General features: G+C 51.2%; 11 protein-coding genes across 12 annotated transcripts; 5 read left to right on the forward strand and 6 right to left on the reverse strand.

Annotated features, from left to right (window-relative positions):
* Nucleotides 1–114: 114 nt before the first annotated feature.
* On the forward strand, nt 115–1,765 carry LOC111066982. The gene is made up of 4 exons (XM_022355973.2): nt 115–445; nt 581–1,082; nt 1,142–1,453; nt 1,510–1,765. The coding sequence occupies exons 1-4, from the start codon at nt 115–117 to the stop codon at nt 1,763–1,765; spliced, it is 1,401 nt and encodes a 466-aa protein (XP_022211665.2).
* A 31-nt stretch (nt 1,766–1,796) lies between these two features.
* Nucleotides 1,797–3,026, reverse strand: LOC111066432. Of its 2 annotated transcripts, none has more exons than XR_002607076.2 (3): nt 2,185–3,026; nt 2,016–2,121; nt 1,797–1,960 (listed from the first exon to the last, which is right to left on the reverse strand). XR_002607076.2 is itself a non-coding variant. In XM_022355040.2 (3 exons), exons 1-3 carry the CDS (start codon nt 3,006–3,008, stop codon nt 1,825–1,827), a joined length of 1,071 nt encoding a protein of 356 aa, XP_022210732.2. In that variant the 5' UTR covers nt 3,009–3,025; the 3' UTR covers nt 1,797–1,824. The 2 variants fall into 2 exon arrangements, 1 of the variants encoding a protein (XP_022210732.2); XM_022355040.2 differs by having other exon boundaries at nt 2,016–2,126; nt 2,185–3,025.
* A 355-nt stretch (nt 3,027–3,381) lies between these two features.
* LOC111066839 lies at nt 3,382–4,352 on the reverse strand. Its single transcript, XM_022355747.2, has 3 exons — nt 3,751–4,352; nt 3,576–3,686; nt 3,382–3,517 (listed from the first exon to the last, which is right to left on the reverse strand). Exons 1-3 carry the CDS (start codon nt 4,350–4,352, stop codon nt 3,382–3,384), a joined length of 849 nt encoding a protein of 282 aa, XP_022211439.2.
* Nucleotides 4,353–4,559: 207 nt separating this feature from the next.
* On the forward strand, nt 4,560–5,285 carry LOC111066846. The gene is made up of 2 exons (XM_022355759.2): nt 4,560–4,666; nt 4,722–5,285. The coding sequence occupies exons 1-2, from the start codon at nt 4,574–4,576 to the stop codon at nt 5,283–5,285; spliced, it is 657 nt and encodes a 218-aa protein (XP_022211451.2). The 5' UTR covers nt 4,560–4,573.
* Nucleotides 5,286–5,439: 154 nt separating this feature from the next.
* Nucleotides 5,440–6,138, forward strand: LOC111067115. Its single transcript, XM_022356166.2, has 2 exons — nt 5,440–5,927; nt 5,982–6,138. The coding sequence occupies exons 1-2, from the start codon at nt 5,440–5,442 to the stop codon at nt 6,136–6,138; spliced, it is 645 nt and encodes a 214-aa protein (XP_022211858.2).
* Nucleotides 6,139–6,255: 117 nt separating this feature from the next.
* Nucleotides 6,256–6,972, reverse strand: LOC111066990. Its single transcript, XM_022355984.2, has 2 exons — nt 6,485–6,972; nt 6,256–6,412 (listed from the first exon to the last, which is right to left on the reverse strand). The coding sequence occupies exons 1-2, from the start codon at nt 6,970–6,972 to the stop codon at nt 6,256–6,258; spliced, it is 645 nt and encodes a 214-aa protein (XP_022211676.2).
* Nucleotides 6,973–7,516: 544 nt separating this feature from the next.
* On the forward strand, nt 7,517–8,495 carry LOC111066736. Its single transcript, XM_022355570.2, has 4 exons — nt 7,517–7,758; nt 7,833–8,071; nt 8,116–8,247; nt 8,315–8,495. Exons 1-4 carry the CDS (start codon nt 7,570–7,572, stop codon nt 8,454–8,456), a joined length of 702 nt encoding a protein of 233 aa, XP_022211262.2. The 5' UTR covers nt 7,517–7,569; the 3' UTR covers nt 8,457–8,495.
* Nucleotides 8,478–9,453, reverse strand: LOC111066727. The gene has a single exon (XM_022355560.2). The coding sequence runs from the start codon at nt 9,295–9,297 to the stop codon at nt 8,596–8,598; it is 702 nt and encodes a 233-aa protein (XP_022211252.1). The 5' UTR covers nt 9,298–9,453; the 3' UTR covers nt 8,478–8,595.
* Nucleotides 9,337–10,722, reverse strand: LOC111066721. The gene is made up of 4 exons (XM_022355547.2): nt 10,149–10,722; nt 9,899–10,093; nt 9,718–9,822; nt 9,337–9,662 (listed from the first exon to the last, which is right to left on the reverse strand). The coding sequence occupies exons 1-4, from the start codon at nt 10,571–10,573 to the stop codon at nt 9,524–9,526; spliced, it is 864 nt and encodes a 287-aa protein (XP_022211239.2). The 5' UTR covers nt 10,574–10,722; the 3' UTR covers nt 9,337–9,523.
* A 16-nt stretch (nt 10,723–10,738) lies between these two features.
* Nucleotides 10,739–11,374, forward strand: LOC111066745. The gene has a single exon (XM_022355580.2). It carries the CDS (start codon nt 10,899–10,901, stop codon nt 11,298–11,300), a length of 402 nt encoding a protein of 133 aa, XP_022211272.1. The 5' UTR covers nt 10,739–10,898; the 3' UTR covers nt 11,301–11,374.
* Nucleotides 11,375–12,132: 758 nt separating this feature from the next.
* On the reverse strand, nt 12,133–13,821 carry LOC111067057 (tRNA modification GTPase GTPBP3, mitochondrial). The gene is made up of 2 exons (XM_022356087.2): nt 13,250–13,821; nt 12,133–13,189 (listed from the first exon to the last, which is right to left on the reverse strand). Exons 1-2 carry the CDS (start codon nt 13,742–13,744, stop codon nt 12,203–12,205), a joined length of 1,482 nt encoding a protein of 493 aa, XP_022211779.2. The 5' UTR covers nt 13,745–13,821; the 3' UTR covers nt 12,133–12,202.
* Nucleotides 13,822–13,858: the final 37 nt, after the last annotated feature.

Raw genomic sequence — 13,858 nt, forward strand, 5'->3', positions numbered from 1 at the left:
CCATGGCCATGGCCATGCCATGCCACGGTGTCTTACAATGGTCAGCAGTGCCGTGAGACTTTGGCTGACAGTTGGCGTATAGACAACGCGTGAACCGCAAGTTAAGGAGAGGCGATGTGCACCAGCAGCAGTAGACCCAGGCCCAGGCCCAGACCCAGGCCCAGGAGTAGCTGCTTTGGAGCCAGCTTACTAACCGCTCTGACGCTGATGCTCGTCGCTTGTCTCGCTGCCGGACATGCAGATGAATTGAAAGCCAGTCCATCCATCGAGCACGCACCAGCAGTCGGCAGCCCATCACTCGGCACAGACAATACCAATGGCAGCCTGGAGCAGCTCATCGAGTTGAAGCTGAACGAGTCGGCCAGCAGGGCAGCGCAGTCGGATGAGCTGCTATCTAGGAAACGGCGCTATTTGGTATTTCCGGAGGGCAGCTCCTTTCAGATGGGTAAGCCAGCCGTCCCCCCGCCTCAGCCACAGCACTGCACTCATAAGTGATGCAAATTACACGCCTCAATTGGCGCCCCCTCTGTCCCTGTCTCTCTGTCTCTCTCCCGTTCTGTATTCTGTGTTCCGTGCTCAGTGTACGATGAGATTGTGGGTGTTGTGGATCACACCAACTATCTGATTCTCGGCATTACGGTGGCCCTGGCCTGGGAGCTGCCAAGCAAGCCGCCCAGCGAGGAGCTGGACGATCTGCTGACCAAACTGGAGGACGGCACCATAGATATCAGTCGCAACGACACCGTGTCCAACATAACCTATGTGGACGATGCTGCGGAAGCCACCACCAAGGCAACGTACTACAAGCCCAACTACATCCACTTGGGCTCCGGTTCTGGCTCTGGCTCTGCAGCTGGCAGCAATTCCTACTACAGCTCTAACCCTGTGTTCCGTACGCCCATGCATCCGTCACATCAGTATGCGGACAGCTATTACAGCCGCCCCAAGGGTGGCAGGCGAAAGGACAATCACTACTACTACAGCAGGCCCGCGGCTAGTGCCAGCAATCCCTTCTCCAAGTGGTCAAGACCCTACACACCGGCGCACAACTCACGTTATCCCTACTGGGCTTTGTCCTCGCGGTAAGCATACCGTATATATATATAGACATATATACCTCTCTCATACTCCCTGATGACAGCCTCAAGGATCGCTATTATGGGCAGACTAGCTACAGGCAGGCACCTCAGGCACAGAGACGTCAGGACCCGCCAACAACAACGACGACCACTAGCCGACCCACCCGCAAGCCGGCACCACGTCATCATCACATATATCCGGTGTTTGGCAAGCGCAGCCTGCCGGATGCAGCCAATCCGCATCAACGTCAGCGGCGCAGTGGAGTGGCAAGCCAGCATGAGGCCGGCATTAGCCGGCTGGAGCAGCTGCAGATCAGGCATCATCGCAGCAGTCGACAGGCGCTGTACGAGCGCATCGAAAAGTATTTGGATAAGTAAGTCAGCGAACTCCAGCATGGCGCCAACTAAAGCTGCAACTTCCGCCCCTTAGACGCGGCCATCCTGGCTATCATTGTGTGCTGCGCACCCTTTGCGAGACGGGCCAGAAGACGAAGCAGGAGCAGGAGCCTGGCACCTTTGTGGGCGAACTGATGCGCGCGGTCTTCACCATACCCGAGGCCTTGGACAACGAGCCCGTTGCCTATCGCGACACGCACTATGACAAGGCGCATGCCTCTGGCGGTGACTGTGCGGCACTCTATCCCGAGTGCAAGCAGTCCATGTGGCAGGCCCATTTCATACAATAAATGTCCCCCATTCAACAGTCTCCCCCAGTGCTTTCTGATGCCCCAAAATGTGTGTTTATTCAATGCCATTTAGCGCCCAGCAGCCATGCCAGAATATTGAACTTACACGAGTCACGGAACTGGCGATCACAATCGTCCGGCTGCATGCGCATAGTACGGCTATAGTCATCCTCTAAGCCCGATATGGTGGGTAAGCTAATGTGCATATTGGTTAGAAAATATTACAAAATATAAGCTAGCTTCCACCTACGTGAATATCAGACGCACAATATCCTGTATCATGGAATAGCCTTGGGGCAAGAGCAAACGCTTGCTATCACAAATGGCACGCAGGACACAGGCCTTCGTGTCGATTCCTAGACTGCAAAAAATAACAGCAATAACAGAACTTTTCGCACAGATGAGTGGAGTTTACTTACAGCTTTTGGAACCCATCGAAATGCTCAAACAATTGCCGACGATCGCGATGTCCATTGTAATGCCGCCAATCGTCCACGTGTGCCAGCTCCGCATAGTGTGGCGGCTGGTGCGGTGCCATATCCGGATCGTATGGATCTACAAAGTGCTCAGACTGCTCATAGGGCGTCACCTCGGGATCGTAATGCTCCCCATGTGGCGATCGGTGCCAACGTTTCGACCACTGCGGCGACTCCGTTGTCCATTTGCTCCAGCTCTGTGGCTGTGGCTGTGGCTGGGACTGGGGCTGGCTGTACTTTTCATATTTGTGTGCTGCAGCCGGCGACCAGTTCTCATATTGTTGTCCGTACTTTGACCAATGTGCCCATTTGGCGGGATCCACATAGGATGGCGTGGGGGGCCGCACATCGATGCGCGAGTGCAGCCTAATGGGCGTGGGTTTCTTCACAGGCGTAGCCTTAAATCTCCAATTTGTGCCCGGTATCCAGACATACGTGGGCGCCGCCGTGGTCTTTGGTTTCTGTGTGGTTGTGGTCCTGGCTCGATAGCGCTTCGGGTAGACATCCTCCCGTTTGGTGGGCACCGGGTAGTAGCAGGCCTGCTCTATGTTCATGGCCACGCCCTTGGGAAAGGCTGAGATCAATCCCTTGCTTAGCTGGCCCGTGAACTTTAAATTGGAGCCCGGCGGAAAGAGCACATAGCGCTTTCGACGCGAAAAGACACGTTCCACGGCATGACCGAGCTCGGTTTGGTTTTTATCAGCTCTCAGGACTAAGGCCAAGGCGAGCAATTGAAGGGCGAAGATTAGCACCAGAACGCAACGCATGGCAAAAGATCACTGATTGAGACATCGCAGAGATCGCGGAGCCAGCTTATGTCGATTCAATTGAATTGTCAATTGATTTGTTTGCCCGTAAATGGAAATCGATTTGGTTTTGTGGGTGTGAAGTGTTTAGTAAATAATTGTCGAAGCTTTCAGCTGTGAGTTTACTCGGAGAATGTGCTAGAAAAGCAAACTAGAAAAGTGGGCGCAGCATAAAGAAAATACCGCTAGTAGCAGCTACTTGGAGCTCGTTCTCTGTTCAGCCCTAGTTGTATTTTAATTGAGAGTTCCAGCAATGCCACGTCCGATATTCAGGGTTATTTATTGAATAAATTGAATTCTACATTTAAAATTAAAAGTGAATGTATTTATTTATTTATTCTACTCTGCCGCTCAGCAGCCATATTAACAAATTCATATTACATTTAGTTTTTAATTCGGCAGCACAGCCATCGGCAGCTTGATCCATTAGGCGACTGTATTCATCCTCCAGGCCATCCAAACGAGGCATGCTGCAATTAAATATCTTTGTCAATCATTCAAAGTATGAAAGGGTGATTCCAAACCCACGTGAAAACGACGCGCAGCATATCCTGCAGCATGGAGTATCCAGGCGGCAGCAGCAGGCGTTTGCTGTCGCACATGGTGCGCAATATGCAGGCCTTTATGTCCAGGTTAAGCCTTTACGAAGGGATATATATAAGCTACAATAAATGGATAACACAAAAACTCAATGTCTACCCACAGCGAACTCAGTTTGTTGAAGCGTTCAAACAGATCCCTGCGATCTCTATGGCCAGGATACTGATGCGACTGCCAAGCACTCCATTTGGGTGCTGGTGTTATCCATTTCTGCCACTTTTGTTGCTGCTGCGTGGCATATTCGTTCCACTGCTGCCACTTGGCTGGATTGGCGTAGCTTTCGTCATCGATGCGATGCGTCTTGGGCGGTGATTGTCGCCACTTGGGCTGGGGCAAGGTCTGGGCCTTGAAACGCCAATCGGTGCCGGGTATATACACATACGAATCGGCTAGTTGCTCGGGTTTCTTCGTTGTCTTCGGCAAATAACGCTTGGGATATAGATCATTTACTGAGCCTGGCACGGGAAAGTAGACAGCTTCCTCCAGCACAAAGGTGATGCCACGCGGATACGTGGCGAGCAGTCCTGTGGCCAAGTTGCAGGTGAATTTCAGAAACGAACCGGGCGGAAACAGCACAGCTCTTCGTTTGCGTGTGAAAACTCTTTCGACAATCGAATTCAGCTGCGTCTGGGCCAGCCCTTGTGCCACACTTGCAGCAAATCCCGCGGACAGCACCAGTAACACAAAGATCTGCACTCGCAGCATCTTGAGCCTGGAATTCAACTGAAAACTGAAAATAAGTAACACAGTAATCGACTTGGCCAGGTGACTCGATCCGAGTTGCAAACAGATAGCACAAATATTTACCCAAAACTGATTGATGGCTTGATTTGAATTTTTTTTGGGGCAGCAGCAATTGTTGGACTTGTTCTGGGCTCGGGGTACTTGGCCAGTTTTCGACTCTGACTCAAGCCGAACAGTCCAAAATGAAACTGCTTCGCATAGCCTCATTTATTTGGTTCATTTCGATTGTTAAGTACTCGAAATCTTTGCTCTGGCCATCATCCTCCAATTTGGGTGTAAGTAATGGATCGCAGACGAGTCTTTTGCCAGCGGAATTAATTCCCTGATTAGCTTACCCTTTCAGTGTCCACGCCCATTGCCGAGCTGTACCCAGAGCGTCGCATACTCATCGACTGGTGCTTCGCCATCTCCTACAACTATCCGTACAAGCTGAGCGAATTCTACAGCATACCCATTTGGCCGGGCTTTGCCAATAACAATGTGAAGCGTGCAGTGCCACAATTGGAGCAAACGGATGCGAATTTCTACACCAAATACGGACACGATGCGGCGTCGGGCGGCATACATCCCAAGGATTTCTCGGCGGCCGAGCTCTATGCCTTTCTGGAGGATACGCTGGCGGGCTATGGCTACCATGAGACCTGCCTGCTGCGCAGCGTTTGCGAGCTGGCCCAGCATCCGTTCGACGGCAGCCATCAGCACATGCTGACCGATTTTGTGACATTTGTGCTTAGCCCCTCGCTGCATGCGGGCTTCCGGGACGAGGAGACAGTGTACAGGCGCGCCTACGAGCTGGCCGAACAGGACGGTCTGCTGGGCAGGGACTGCCAGCAGCTGTATGCCCAATGCAAGCACGATATCTTACAGCACATAAGCCAAGTGATATTCCACTAGAACGAATAAAGGGCCTAGATCTTTAGGCCTAGATGTAAATTGCGCAAGATCTGTGCGTTTCATTAGCAACTCTTTTGGGGAGCACTAATTAACGCAGTGCGTCGTCCGGCTGTCATGTCCACTCCACGTGAGTTTCTGGGGGGCTCACAACAAAATGTATCTCAAGCGCGACCACTTCATTGGCGCTCTGCTTTCACTGGCCTGGCTGCCAGCGAGCTGCGCCAAGTTTCCTCTACTCTTTCCGGCCGCATCCGTGTACCAGGTGACCTCCTCGCTATCCGTGCCCGTGGTTATACCCGGTCGCAAGCTCTTCTGGGACTGGGGCCTGCAGATGAACTATGCGTTTCCCAGTAAGCCCGCCTCGTTCTACGCGGCCACCATCTGGCCGGATGAGTTCTCGCGGCGTGGCAGGCGCCAGCTGCGCAATGAGACCGGCAAGTACATGCCCCAGGGACAGGCCGCCACGGACATGCATCCCAGCGACTTTACGGCCGGGGAGCTGTACGAGAGCCTGGAGAGCATGCTCGCGCGCTACGGCTTCGATGAGTCCTGCCTGCTGCGCAGTGTCTGTGAGCTGGCCCGCCATCCCTTCGACGACGCGCACCAGAATATGCTGACGGGACTGCTGACCTTTACACTGACGTGAGTAGAAGTAGCATCAGCAGGGCGCAGCCAAATGATTTCTGTAACTTGCAGGCCATCGCTGCACGAGGCCTTTGCAGCCAGCGAGACGCTCTATCGCGAGGTGTACGAGCAAGCGGAGCAGCAGGGATTTCTGGGTCGGGATTGTGCCCGTCTGTATCCCAATTGCTCGGTGGACTTTCTGAGCGGCATCAGCAGACTGCTAAGCTAGCAGGATGCAGCCCAGGAATAATACTTTAAATGTCAGAGGAAGCCCAATCCAAGTTTAAAATAAAATAAATGCTACACACACGATTCGCACGATTAGAGGACTACAACCATTTGTATTTCATCTGACTATTCTAGTGACTAGATTCACGATATCCATCCCACAGCTGGGATACTCACGCTGGCAGTCGCCGCCAAGGAAGCCAATTTGCTCGGCTCGCTCATAGCTCTCGCGGTAGAGCTGCTCGCCAGCCGCAAAGCCTTCGTGCTGCGAGGGTCTACAGTGGGGCAAACAATTAGTAAAGAAAGTCTCACACAGTGACAGTGACTCCAGCTGCAGCTGAACTTACGTGAGCAGAAAGGTGATGACTTGCGTCACCAGGCCGTAGATGTGATCCTCGGCAAAGGGATGCAGCGACAGCTCACAGACACTGCGCAGCAGACAGGACCTGTGGTAGCCGTAATTCTCCAGCATATGCTCCAGGCCCTCATACAGCTCTCCCGCGGTAAAGTCACTGGGATGCAGCGCACTCTCCACGCCCAGGCCAGCTTCAATGCGATTGTCCAGCTGCCGCTTGTGACGTCGCGACAGTTCATCCGCCCAAATGGTCGAGTTGTAGAAGGACGACAGCAGATTGGGCAAATTGTAGTTCATCTGAAAGCCCAGATCCATGAAGACCTTGGTTCTTGTGGGCAGATCCAGAGGTATCGATATGGATGAGGTAATTTGCAGCACTGTTGTGGCAGGAAACAGCAACAGGCCGTGTGTCAGGCCGATGCACAGGCCAATCAATATCAATGCCGACAGGTTGGCGTTGTGCTGCTTTGGGCGACGCATGGCGTTGTGAACCACTTGACATCCACTCAGCAGTCAGCAGTCAGCCAGTCAGCCAGTACCGGATTTCTTCTTTGTCTTTGGTCTATTTGAATCTTTAATTAGACAAGCGCCGAGTGAACCAGAGCATTGACCAGTGGAGCAGCAATGCGTGAGCAACAATTAGAACAGTCCACAAAACTAGAAAAAAAAAATCAAATAAAACTGGAGCGCATGCTACAAGTTGTGGCTTTGAATAAAGCGTGATCCGGGCAATCAAACACATCTGGAATTCCCCCACCCCTGACAATATGCCCGGTACAGGCGCAGCTTGATTCTACCTACGCGTATATCTGTTCCAATTTAGCAGCTATAACGCTGTAATTTTCTTGTGCTATGGAAACAGAAGAAAAATCAATTAAAAATCTATTTTCTAAAGTTATATTTTCTTGTTCTATCAATTAACAGGGGAATCGAGTCAGGTACCCCTACCAGACCCCACAGCTGTCAATTTGTTGGGCAAACAATTATTGCGTCGCTGTCTTTCGGGGGAATGGAACCACAAAGTTTCCGATTTGAGCAAAGCAATGTTAGTTAAAAATTCGATTCAATACAAACAAGATGCTTCACAGAGTTCAGCCCTGGCCGTGGCTGTGGCTCTGCCTCTGCCTTACTGTGATCTGCAGTCTCGCCTTTGTGGCGGGCCACACAAGGAATATCTATGGCCCAGACGGCAGCTGGAATGGCAGCCATAACACACTGAGTCGCTCGAAGCGTGTGGCCATCTTCGATGGACAGGGCGTTACCAAGGTGGGGGCATACCACTAAATTCTAAATTCTAAACCCTAATCCTTACGCCTTGCCTTGCCCTTGCCCTGTTGCAGTTTGTGCCTAGCTTGGCGTATCCTGTGAAGCAGGCGGACAAGGAGCAGTCGTTCTGGTGGTTCGTCAACTTTCAGTGCCAATGGACACCCACCTCAATTCCCCTCTATTGGTGGAGTTTCTGGAACACCACCGCCTTCGTGTCCACAGCCCGTGAATGGCGCAAGGATATGCAACTCAAACTGAAACACGATGAGGCACGCACCTGGGTCTACGATGCCATCGAAACGGGCATGGAGCAGTAAGTCAAGTGAACCCCAAAACTCAGCTGGATGTGTGAAATATATTTCTGCTTTCTGCTTTCAGGCTGGATGGCGAAAATGGAGGCGTGTGCCTGCTGCGCAGCATCTGTGAGATATCCCAGCGACCCTTTCAGAACAGCAACATTTTCAGCGAGATACTCAATGCGGTGCTGGTGTAAGTATACTCTTTGGTCTTCAACTGCTCCTTGAACTATAATCAGAGCTAACTGATCCACACACAGACCCACCCTCGACAATGTGGCGGAGAAGTATCTGCACGCACGGGACGCGGGTCGTGCGGGTGCGGACTGTGAAAGGAGCTACGACGACTGCAATCCGCTGCTCTGGATAATGGTCACGAATTTGGCGAAGAATCCCTTTTGAATAAAGCATCTATACAGCAACTATGTTTAGTCCGCAATTTATTGATTGGAAAATGGTTTGCGACAGCTCCAGACCCTCCGCTTGTTTGGTTTGCTTTGGTTTGCTTTGGTTGTTTTTGTTTTTTTATGATCTCTGAGCACTATTTCTTACGGAGTGCACGCAGCCGGAACTCGGCCCAGGCCTCGCACATCATTGGCGACTTATAGCAGGCACACTCGCTGAGGGGCAGGGCGCCGGGCTTGAGTCGCCGACACTCGGAGAACGAGGGGTAGGGTGTCAGCGGCTTGCGGCAGTCCGCGGGCGGCGGATAGCTTATGCAATTGGGGGGAATGCGACCCTTCTTGTGGCAGCGACGCTTAAATTTCGGACAGTCAAGGGAGTCCGGATCCGGACATGGTGGCGGTTCGCAGGCTGTCTTGGGCTTGCGATGCTTGCGGCGTTTCGCTGGCGGCGCCTTGGCCTGGGCAAAGCAGCAGATCTTCTTCTCCTTTATCTTGAGCGGGGGACACGAGACCCAGGTCTGCCAGTATCTGCGCTTGGCCTTGTCCGACTCCACATAGTAGATGTCATCGAAGCGCGGATTGAACGGACAGTGGGCCTCGTGCGGATCACAGAAGGGGTTCAGCCACATCGACTTGAACCGTTGCTTTGGCTTCGGCTTGGGCTTCTTGCGCTGCATTTTCGGCTTGCCACACGGAAACTTTGTGATTATCCTCTTGCATCTGGTCTCCCGATCCTCCTGGCACCCCTCAAACGAGGACGACAAGCGGATGCAGTTTCTCACGGTGCGCATCAACTTTTGCGGCTGTAGAAATCCGCGCAACACCGAAAGGCCACCCATTTTTTGTTTTTTTGTGTTTGATGGTAGACAATTTTTTGGTTTTTTTTTTTTTTTTTGGCTTAGATCAATTTTAATGTCAACAGTTTTTGTACGGACTAAATTTAGAAAATTTTGATAAGCAAAATATATATTATATGTGTTTGCCGGATCGGTCTGGATACTGTACTGAGCTGACGCGCTGCATTACCCGGCCACAATGACACTCCACTGGGATTTGTTACACAGACTACTGGGTTCGATATTTCTTGGTGTTCTGTGTGAGGAAGTCCAAAACGTGATACGGGCAGCTTAGGGCATAGAAGCGGACACAGTCCCGGACAGACGTGCGATGTCTGTACTTGTCATCAGTCACCTCTTCGGGCACACTAAAACAGGCAATTGAATCTGGCTCAAGTGGGGGAGATATTGTATGCTACATACGTGAGTATAATCCGCACTAGATCCTCCATTAGGAAGCCTCCTTTAAGCCGCGATCTCAGCTCACACATGGCCCGTTTTATGCAGCTTCTAATGTCCAACTGGAAGCTAAGAAAGAGCATACATTTCACATACCACTTCACACATGTCTCCCAGTACTCCCCGAGTATCCCCCAGTGCTTACACTTTTCCCATGGCCTCAAGTTGATCGAATATCGCTCTGCGCTCCCTATAGGCGCGATTCCACTTCCAGCTGGGCACATGCGACCAGGACTCGTAAGCCTCCTCATCAACCGGCGCCTGTCTATGGATCTTCCATGGTGTCGTAGTGGACAAGTGCCAGGGAGTTTTATAAAATGAATTCGCATCGAGTTTCGGCCTGAAACTATTTATTGAGTAATTATTTCTGTCATTTATTTATGGATTTCTTTTACCTGTAATATGGTACTCTTCCATACCCTTCGCTATGTATCGGTATGTGCTGTACACTCGTATGCGGATATTTATTTGGTCTTCGATAGGCGTACCAATCCCAACGTCGGTTTGTGGCTGGTTTATGTTTGTAGTTTTTCAGAATCTTTGGCTGCCAACCCTCGATTGTGTCCGGCAATGGGACATACATATCAAACTCCAGACTATACTGCAGGCCACTGGGTCTGCCGCCCACAATGATCTTGGTTAGGGCAGCCGTCAGCAGTAGCGAGGCTTTGTCCGGAAAGACCAGACCTCGCACACGACGCGTCAGTAGCACATCCTTTGGGGATTTGCCGCACAGTTGGGTTTGATTTTCCAGTGCCGCCGCCGCCACCCCACAGACGGCATGGAGAATACAAAGTAATGCCAAGGTAACGCACCTCATGCCGACGTAACCAAAAGTCTACTGATCGGCGGACCAGCCTGCGCCTGTCCCACAAAATTAGCGCCAGACGAGAGAAGTGCGCTAATTAAACTAGAACCGGGTGGGGGGGCTTACAGCACTTTGGGCCGACAACGTAGGCCTGGATTTTTTTTGTTTTTGTCGCTGGCTTACATGTCACATGGAAAACGTAGCTAAAACATCAGTGTTTAGGGTGTGATTATTATTTATTTGGGAATCTCTGAGACACGAACGAAAAGTTGCATAAAAATACATATATTTACACAATTTCTATTGGCTAATCTTCTGCAGAAATTTCTTAATCATCATGTCAAACATTCAATGCAAAATAATGCTTAATCGCTGCTTGGAACTGATGCGTGCCCGCATCGAGGAGGCGCAGAGTCGACACGTTGGTCATCGCGAACAGAACGCGCAGTCTGCAGTCGCCAGCAGCTTTTTGTCCATGGAGCAGGAGTTGCGGGAGCGGGAGAAGATGTCCGCCTACCAGCGGAACAAGCGTCGCTCCATGTGGGAGCAGCAGGAGCAGAAGAACCACCTCCAGCAGAACGACGCCGGAGAACGCAGCGGCGATCGCACCTGGGTTGACTTTCCCGACTCTGAACGTCGTCGCTCGGCCAACAACCGTCCAAGCACGGCCAAACCGTGCAACGATGCGGCCAAGGCCTTCATTACCCAGTGGGGGGGAAAAAGTGATTCTTGCACTTGATTTATTCCACATTTGTGGGCTTAAAATTTGTAGTGAACCGAGCAAGCGTGTCCAAAAATAAATCCCAAATAAGATTTGTGTTACATTGTCAGTTTAGGAAAAAATTAAAAATTAAATACATTTTATACATAGCTCTGAAGTAAATAACTTACATCTTGAGATGTCACTGTTTGGCTTGGCGGGCCGACTGGTTCGATGCGCCTATCTGCCGAAGTGGGAACCACTCCAGCTTGCGCGTATACGCGGACCACGAAAGATACCCCATATGCCCATCAAGGGTCCCAGGGACTATGACTACTGGCGCCGTTTGAAGCGCAAGAATCCACCAAAGCCAAGCAGACCGGTGCCGAAAATCCAACCCACACCACGACGAATCCTCAAAAAGCCCAAAAAGAACGTAAAAGTAGAAAGGGAAACGGAAAAGAAAAAGAAAAAGTAAAGAGAAGACAAATGAGGAACATTGTTTGCAACCGATAAAGAATAGACACGCATCAACATATATCTTATAGCCCATCATCATTTTAAATGAATTTCAAAGAAATTTGTGTGTTTAAATCTAAATTTACCCGATTAAAATAACTATAATTCGACGTACAATTAACTATGCTATCGTGTTTACCTAGTCCTAGCGAAACGAAAAACAAAAGCTCTGCTTCGTGTGGATTTTCAAATTTGAAGCTGCCGCCGATTCAGCTGACAGCTGAATTTGTCAACAATCGATAATAGCGCTATCGAATTTTCTCGCGCATTACAGCACGCTGTTAGCAGTAACAGCAAACGAAACCCTGCTGCCCATCGCAGTTAGTTGAGAATTTTTAAATTGAATTTCAAATACTTTTATTTATAAATTATTGCAGACTTTGCGCTTAGGGGCTACATACATAATCTATTGTAATATCAAGTCATTTACCAATACAAAAGTCTTTGAATACGACGTCGAGTATGTCTTCGCAGCTGACGTGACCCGTGATCCGTTCAATGCAGCGTACAGAATTGCGAAGCTTTGCAGCTGCAATGGCCATGTCGGGGAAAACATCCGGCTTGTAATCTCTCAGAAATATATCAATGTTCTCGATGCAGCGCTCCAGTTGTTGACGGTAGCGTGCGTTTGTGATGCGCGGATGCTCGGCGCGCGGTGTGCCGCAGAGCTCCTGCAGCTGCTGCTCGAGCGCGCCGAGGAATGTGGGCATATTGGCGGGCTGATGGCAAGAGATGGACAGAACGCTGCTGAGCTTGTCCAGCCGCTGGCACTCCTCCGCTGATAGGGTGTCGGTTTTGTTGGCCACCAGCTGCACTCGCTTTCCGCTACACAGATCCGTGGAAATATCCAAATCCTTCAGATAGCTCTCCACATAGCCAGCCACCGTCTCGTTGCTGTCCAGCTGCTTTACGGCCATGGCATCGGTCAGCAGCAGTATTAAATCGGATTCAGCGAGACATTTCTTTGCTCTTTTCATCCCCTCGCGTTCTATGCTGTCCGCTGTGTGCCTCCGCAGGCCGGCCGTGTCGGAAAATATCACCGGGTATCCGCCAAAGTTGTGCATCGTCTCTATAATGTCACGCGTCGTGCCCGCCTGATCGGTCACAATCGAAACGGAGCGCTGGCAGAGCAGATTCAGCAGACTGCTCTTGCCCACATTGGGCGCACCGACGATGACGGTGCGCACACCATCACGCAGCAGTTCGCCCTGGCGCTGGTCATTCAAATGGTCGCGAATCTCGCCTCTCACAGCCTTCAGTTCCTTGGTTAGCTGCAGTATGACGCCGCCCTCAATTTGCTCCTCTTCGGCAAAGTCTATGTAGGCCTCCAGGTGGGCGGCACATCGGATGAGACGCTTCCGCCACTTGTTGTATAGGCGGCCCAATGCGCCCGTGCTCTGCAGCAGTGCCTGAAAGGGAGAACGGAGCATGTCAGTGCATGTCCATTAGCTGTTATCCGAGAATCTCACTTGCTTCCTTTGTGCCTCGGTCTCGGCGTGAATGAGATCCGCCAGACCCTCGACCTCTGTTAGGTCCAGTTTGCCGCCAAAGAAAGCACGCTTCGTGAACTCTCCAGGCTCCGCCGGTCGCAGTCCATCCAGCCGCCCAAGCGCGTCCAGCATGGCTGCTATGACTGCCAGGGAGCCGTGCACCTGAAACTCGCAAGCATCCTCGCCGGTGAAGGAGGCTGGACCTGGAAACCACAGCAGCAGGCCCCTGTCGATCATTTCCTTGCTGATGGGATGGAAAAATGACTTCAGATACGCCTGCCGCGCCTTCGGCTCGTACTCATTGCATCCAACTATGGCGCGGAGGGCCCTCTTTGTCTGTGGACCGGAGACGCGTATCACGGAGACGCCACACTTGACGTGGCCCGAGCTGAGGCTGTATATGGTGCAGCCGCTGCTGGCATATCGTCGAAAACTGCTGCAAAAGCTGTTTGAAATATTCCGGAGCAGCGACATTCAAACAATTCAAACAAAATTTGCAAAAAATATTCGACGGATCAGCTGGCACCAGCTAGGGCTGCAAAACCATCTATGCTGTCGATACCGATATTTTCGTTTTCGTCGATAATT

Source organism: Drosophila obscura, unplaced genomic scaffold (assembly GCF_018151105.1).
Source record: "Drosophila obscura isolate BZ-5 IFL unplaced genomic scaffold, ASM1815110v1 contig_4, whole genome shotgun sequence".
Taxonomy (NCBI): domain Eukaryota; kingdom Metazoa; phylum Arthropoda; class Insecta; order Diptera; family Drosophilidae; genus Drosophila; species Drosophila obscura.

What these genes read in the sequence shown, in the direction of transcription:
- LOC111066982 (XM_022355973.2), top strand. Translation starts at nt 115, where the DNA reads ATGTGCACCAGCAGCAGTAGACCCAGGCCCAGGCCCAGACCCAGGCCC. An exon ending in GGGCAGCTCCTTTCAGATGG is followed by an intron (nt 446 to 580) that starts GTAAGCCAGCCG and finishes TTCCGTGCTCAG; the next exon opens with TGTACGATGAGATTGTGGGT. An exon ending in TACTGGGCTTTGTCCTCGCG is followed by an intron (nt 1,083 to 1,141) that starts GTAAGCATACCG and finishes CCCTGATGACAG; the next exon opens with CCTCAAGGATCGCTATTATG.
- LOC111066432 (XM_022355040.2), bottom strand. Translation starts at nt 3,008, where the DNA reads ATGCGTTGCGTTCTGGTGCTAATCTTCGCCCTTCAATTGCTCGCCTTG. An exon ending in TTCGATGGGTTCCAAAAGCT is followed by an intron (nt 2,127 to 2,184) that starts GTAAGTAAACTC and finishes TATTTTTTGCAG; the next exon opens with TCTAGGAATCGACACGAAGG. An exon ending in ATTGTGCGTCTGATATTCAC is followed by an intron (nt 1,961 to 2,015) that starts GTAGGTGGAAGC and finishes TATGCACATTAG; the next exon opens with CTTACCCACCATATCGGGCT.
- LOC111066839 (XM_022355747.2), bottom strand. Translation starts at nt 4,352, where the DNA reads ATGCTGCGAGTGCAGATCTTTGTGTTACTGGTGCTGTCCGCGGGATTT. An exon ending in TTCAACAAACTGAGTTCGCT is followed by an intron (nt 3,687 to 3,750) that starts GTGGGTAGACAT and finishes CCCTTCGTAAAG; the next exon opens with GCTTAACCTGGACATAAAGG. An exon ending in ATGCTGCGCGTCGTTTTCAC is followed by an intron (nt 3,518 to 3,575) that starts GTGGGTTTGGAA and finishes ATTTAATTGCAG; the next exon opens with CATGCCTCGTTTGGATGGCC.
- LOC111066846 (XM_022355759.2), top strand. Translation starts at nt 4,574, where the DNA reads ATGAAACTGCTTCGCATAGCCTCATTTATTTGGTTCATTTCGATTGTT. An exon ending in CATCATCCTCCAATTTGGGT is followed by an intron (nt 4,667 to 4,721) that starts GTAAGTAATGGA and finishes TTCCCTGATTAG; the next exon opens with CTTACCCTTTCAGTGTCCAC.
- LOC111067115 (XM_022356166.2), top strand. Translation starts at nt 5,440, where the DNA reads ATGTATCTCAAGCGCGACCACTTCATTGGCGCTCTGCTTTCACTGGCC. An exon ending in CTGCTGACCTTTACACTGAC is followed by an intron (nt 5,928 to 5,981) that starts GTGAGTAGAAGT and finishes TGTAACTTGCAG; the next exon opens with GCCATCGCTGCACGAGGCCT.
- LOC111066990 (XM_022355984.2), bottom strand. Translation starts at nt 6,972, where the DNA reads ATGCGTCGCCCAAAGCAGCACAACGCCAACCTGTCGGCATTGATATTG. An exon ending in GTCATCACCTTTCTGCTCAC is followed by an intron (nt 6,413 to 6,484) that starts GTAAGTTCAGCT and finishes GCCCCACTGTAG; the next exon opens with ACCCTCGCAGCACGAAGGCT.
- LOC111066736 (XM_022355570.2), top strand. Translation starts at nt 7,570, where the DNA reads ATGCTTCACAGAGTTCAGCCCTGGCCGTGGCTGTGGCTCTGCCTCTGC. An exon ending in ATCGAAACGGGCATGGAGCA is followed by an intron (nt 8,072 to 8,115) that starts GTAAGTCAAGTG and finishes TGTGTGAAATAT; the next exon opens with ATTTCTGCTTTCTGCTTTCA. An exon ending in ATACTCAATGCGGTGCTGGT is followed by an intron (nt 8,248 to 8,314) that starts GTAAGTATACTC and finishes ATCCACACACAG; the next exon opens with ACCCACCCTCGACAATGTGG.
- LOC111066727 (XM_022355560.2), bottom strand. Translation starts at nt 9,297, where the DNA reads ATGGGTGGCCTTTCGGTGTTGCGCGGATTTCTACAGCCGCAAAAGTTG.
- LOC111066721 (XM_022355547.2), bottom strand. Translation starts at nt 10,573, where the DNA reads ATGAGGTGCGTTACCTTGGCATTACTTTGTATTCTCCATGCCGTCTGT. An exon ending in GGAAGAGTACCATATTACAG is followed by an intron (nt 10,094 to 10,148) that starts GTAAAAGAAATC and finishes AAATAGTTTCAG; the next exon opens with GCCGAAACTCGATGCGAATT. An exon ending in CTAGTGCGGATTATACTCAC is followed by an intron (nt 9,663 to 9,717) that starts GTATGTAGCATA and finishes TGCCTGTTTTAG; the next exon opens with TGTGCCCGAAGAGGTGACTG.
- LOC111066745 (XM_022355580.2), top strand. Translation starts at nt 10,899, where the DNA reads ATGTCAAACATTCAATGCAAAATAATGCTTAATCGCTGCTTGGAACTG.
- LOC111067057 (XM_022356087.2), bottom strand. Translation starts at nt 13,744, where the DNA reads ATGTCGCTGCTCCGGAATATTTCAAACAGCTTTTGCAGCAGTTTTCGA. An exon ending in CCGAGGCACAAAGGAAGCAA is followed by an intron (nt 13,190 to 13,249) that starts GTGAGATTCTCG and finishes TCTCCCTTTCAG; the next exon opens with GCACTGCTGCAGAGCACGGG.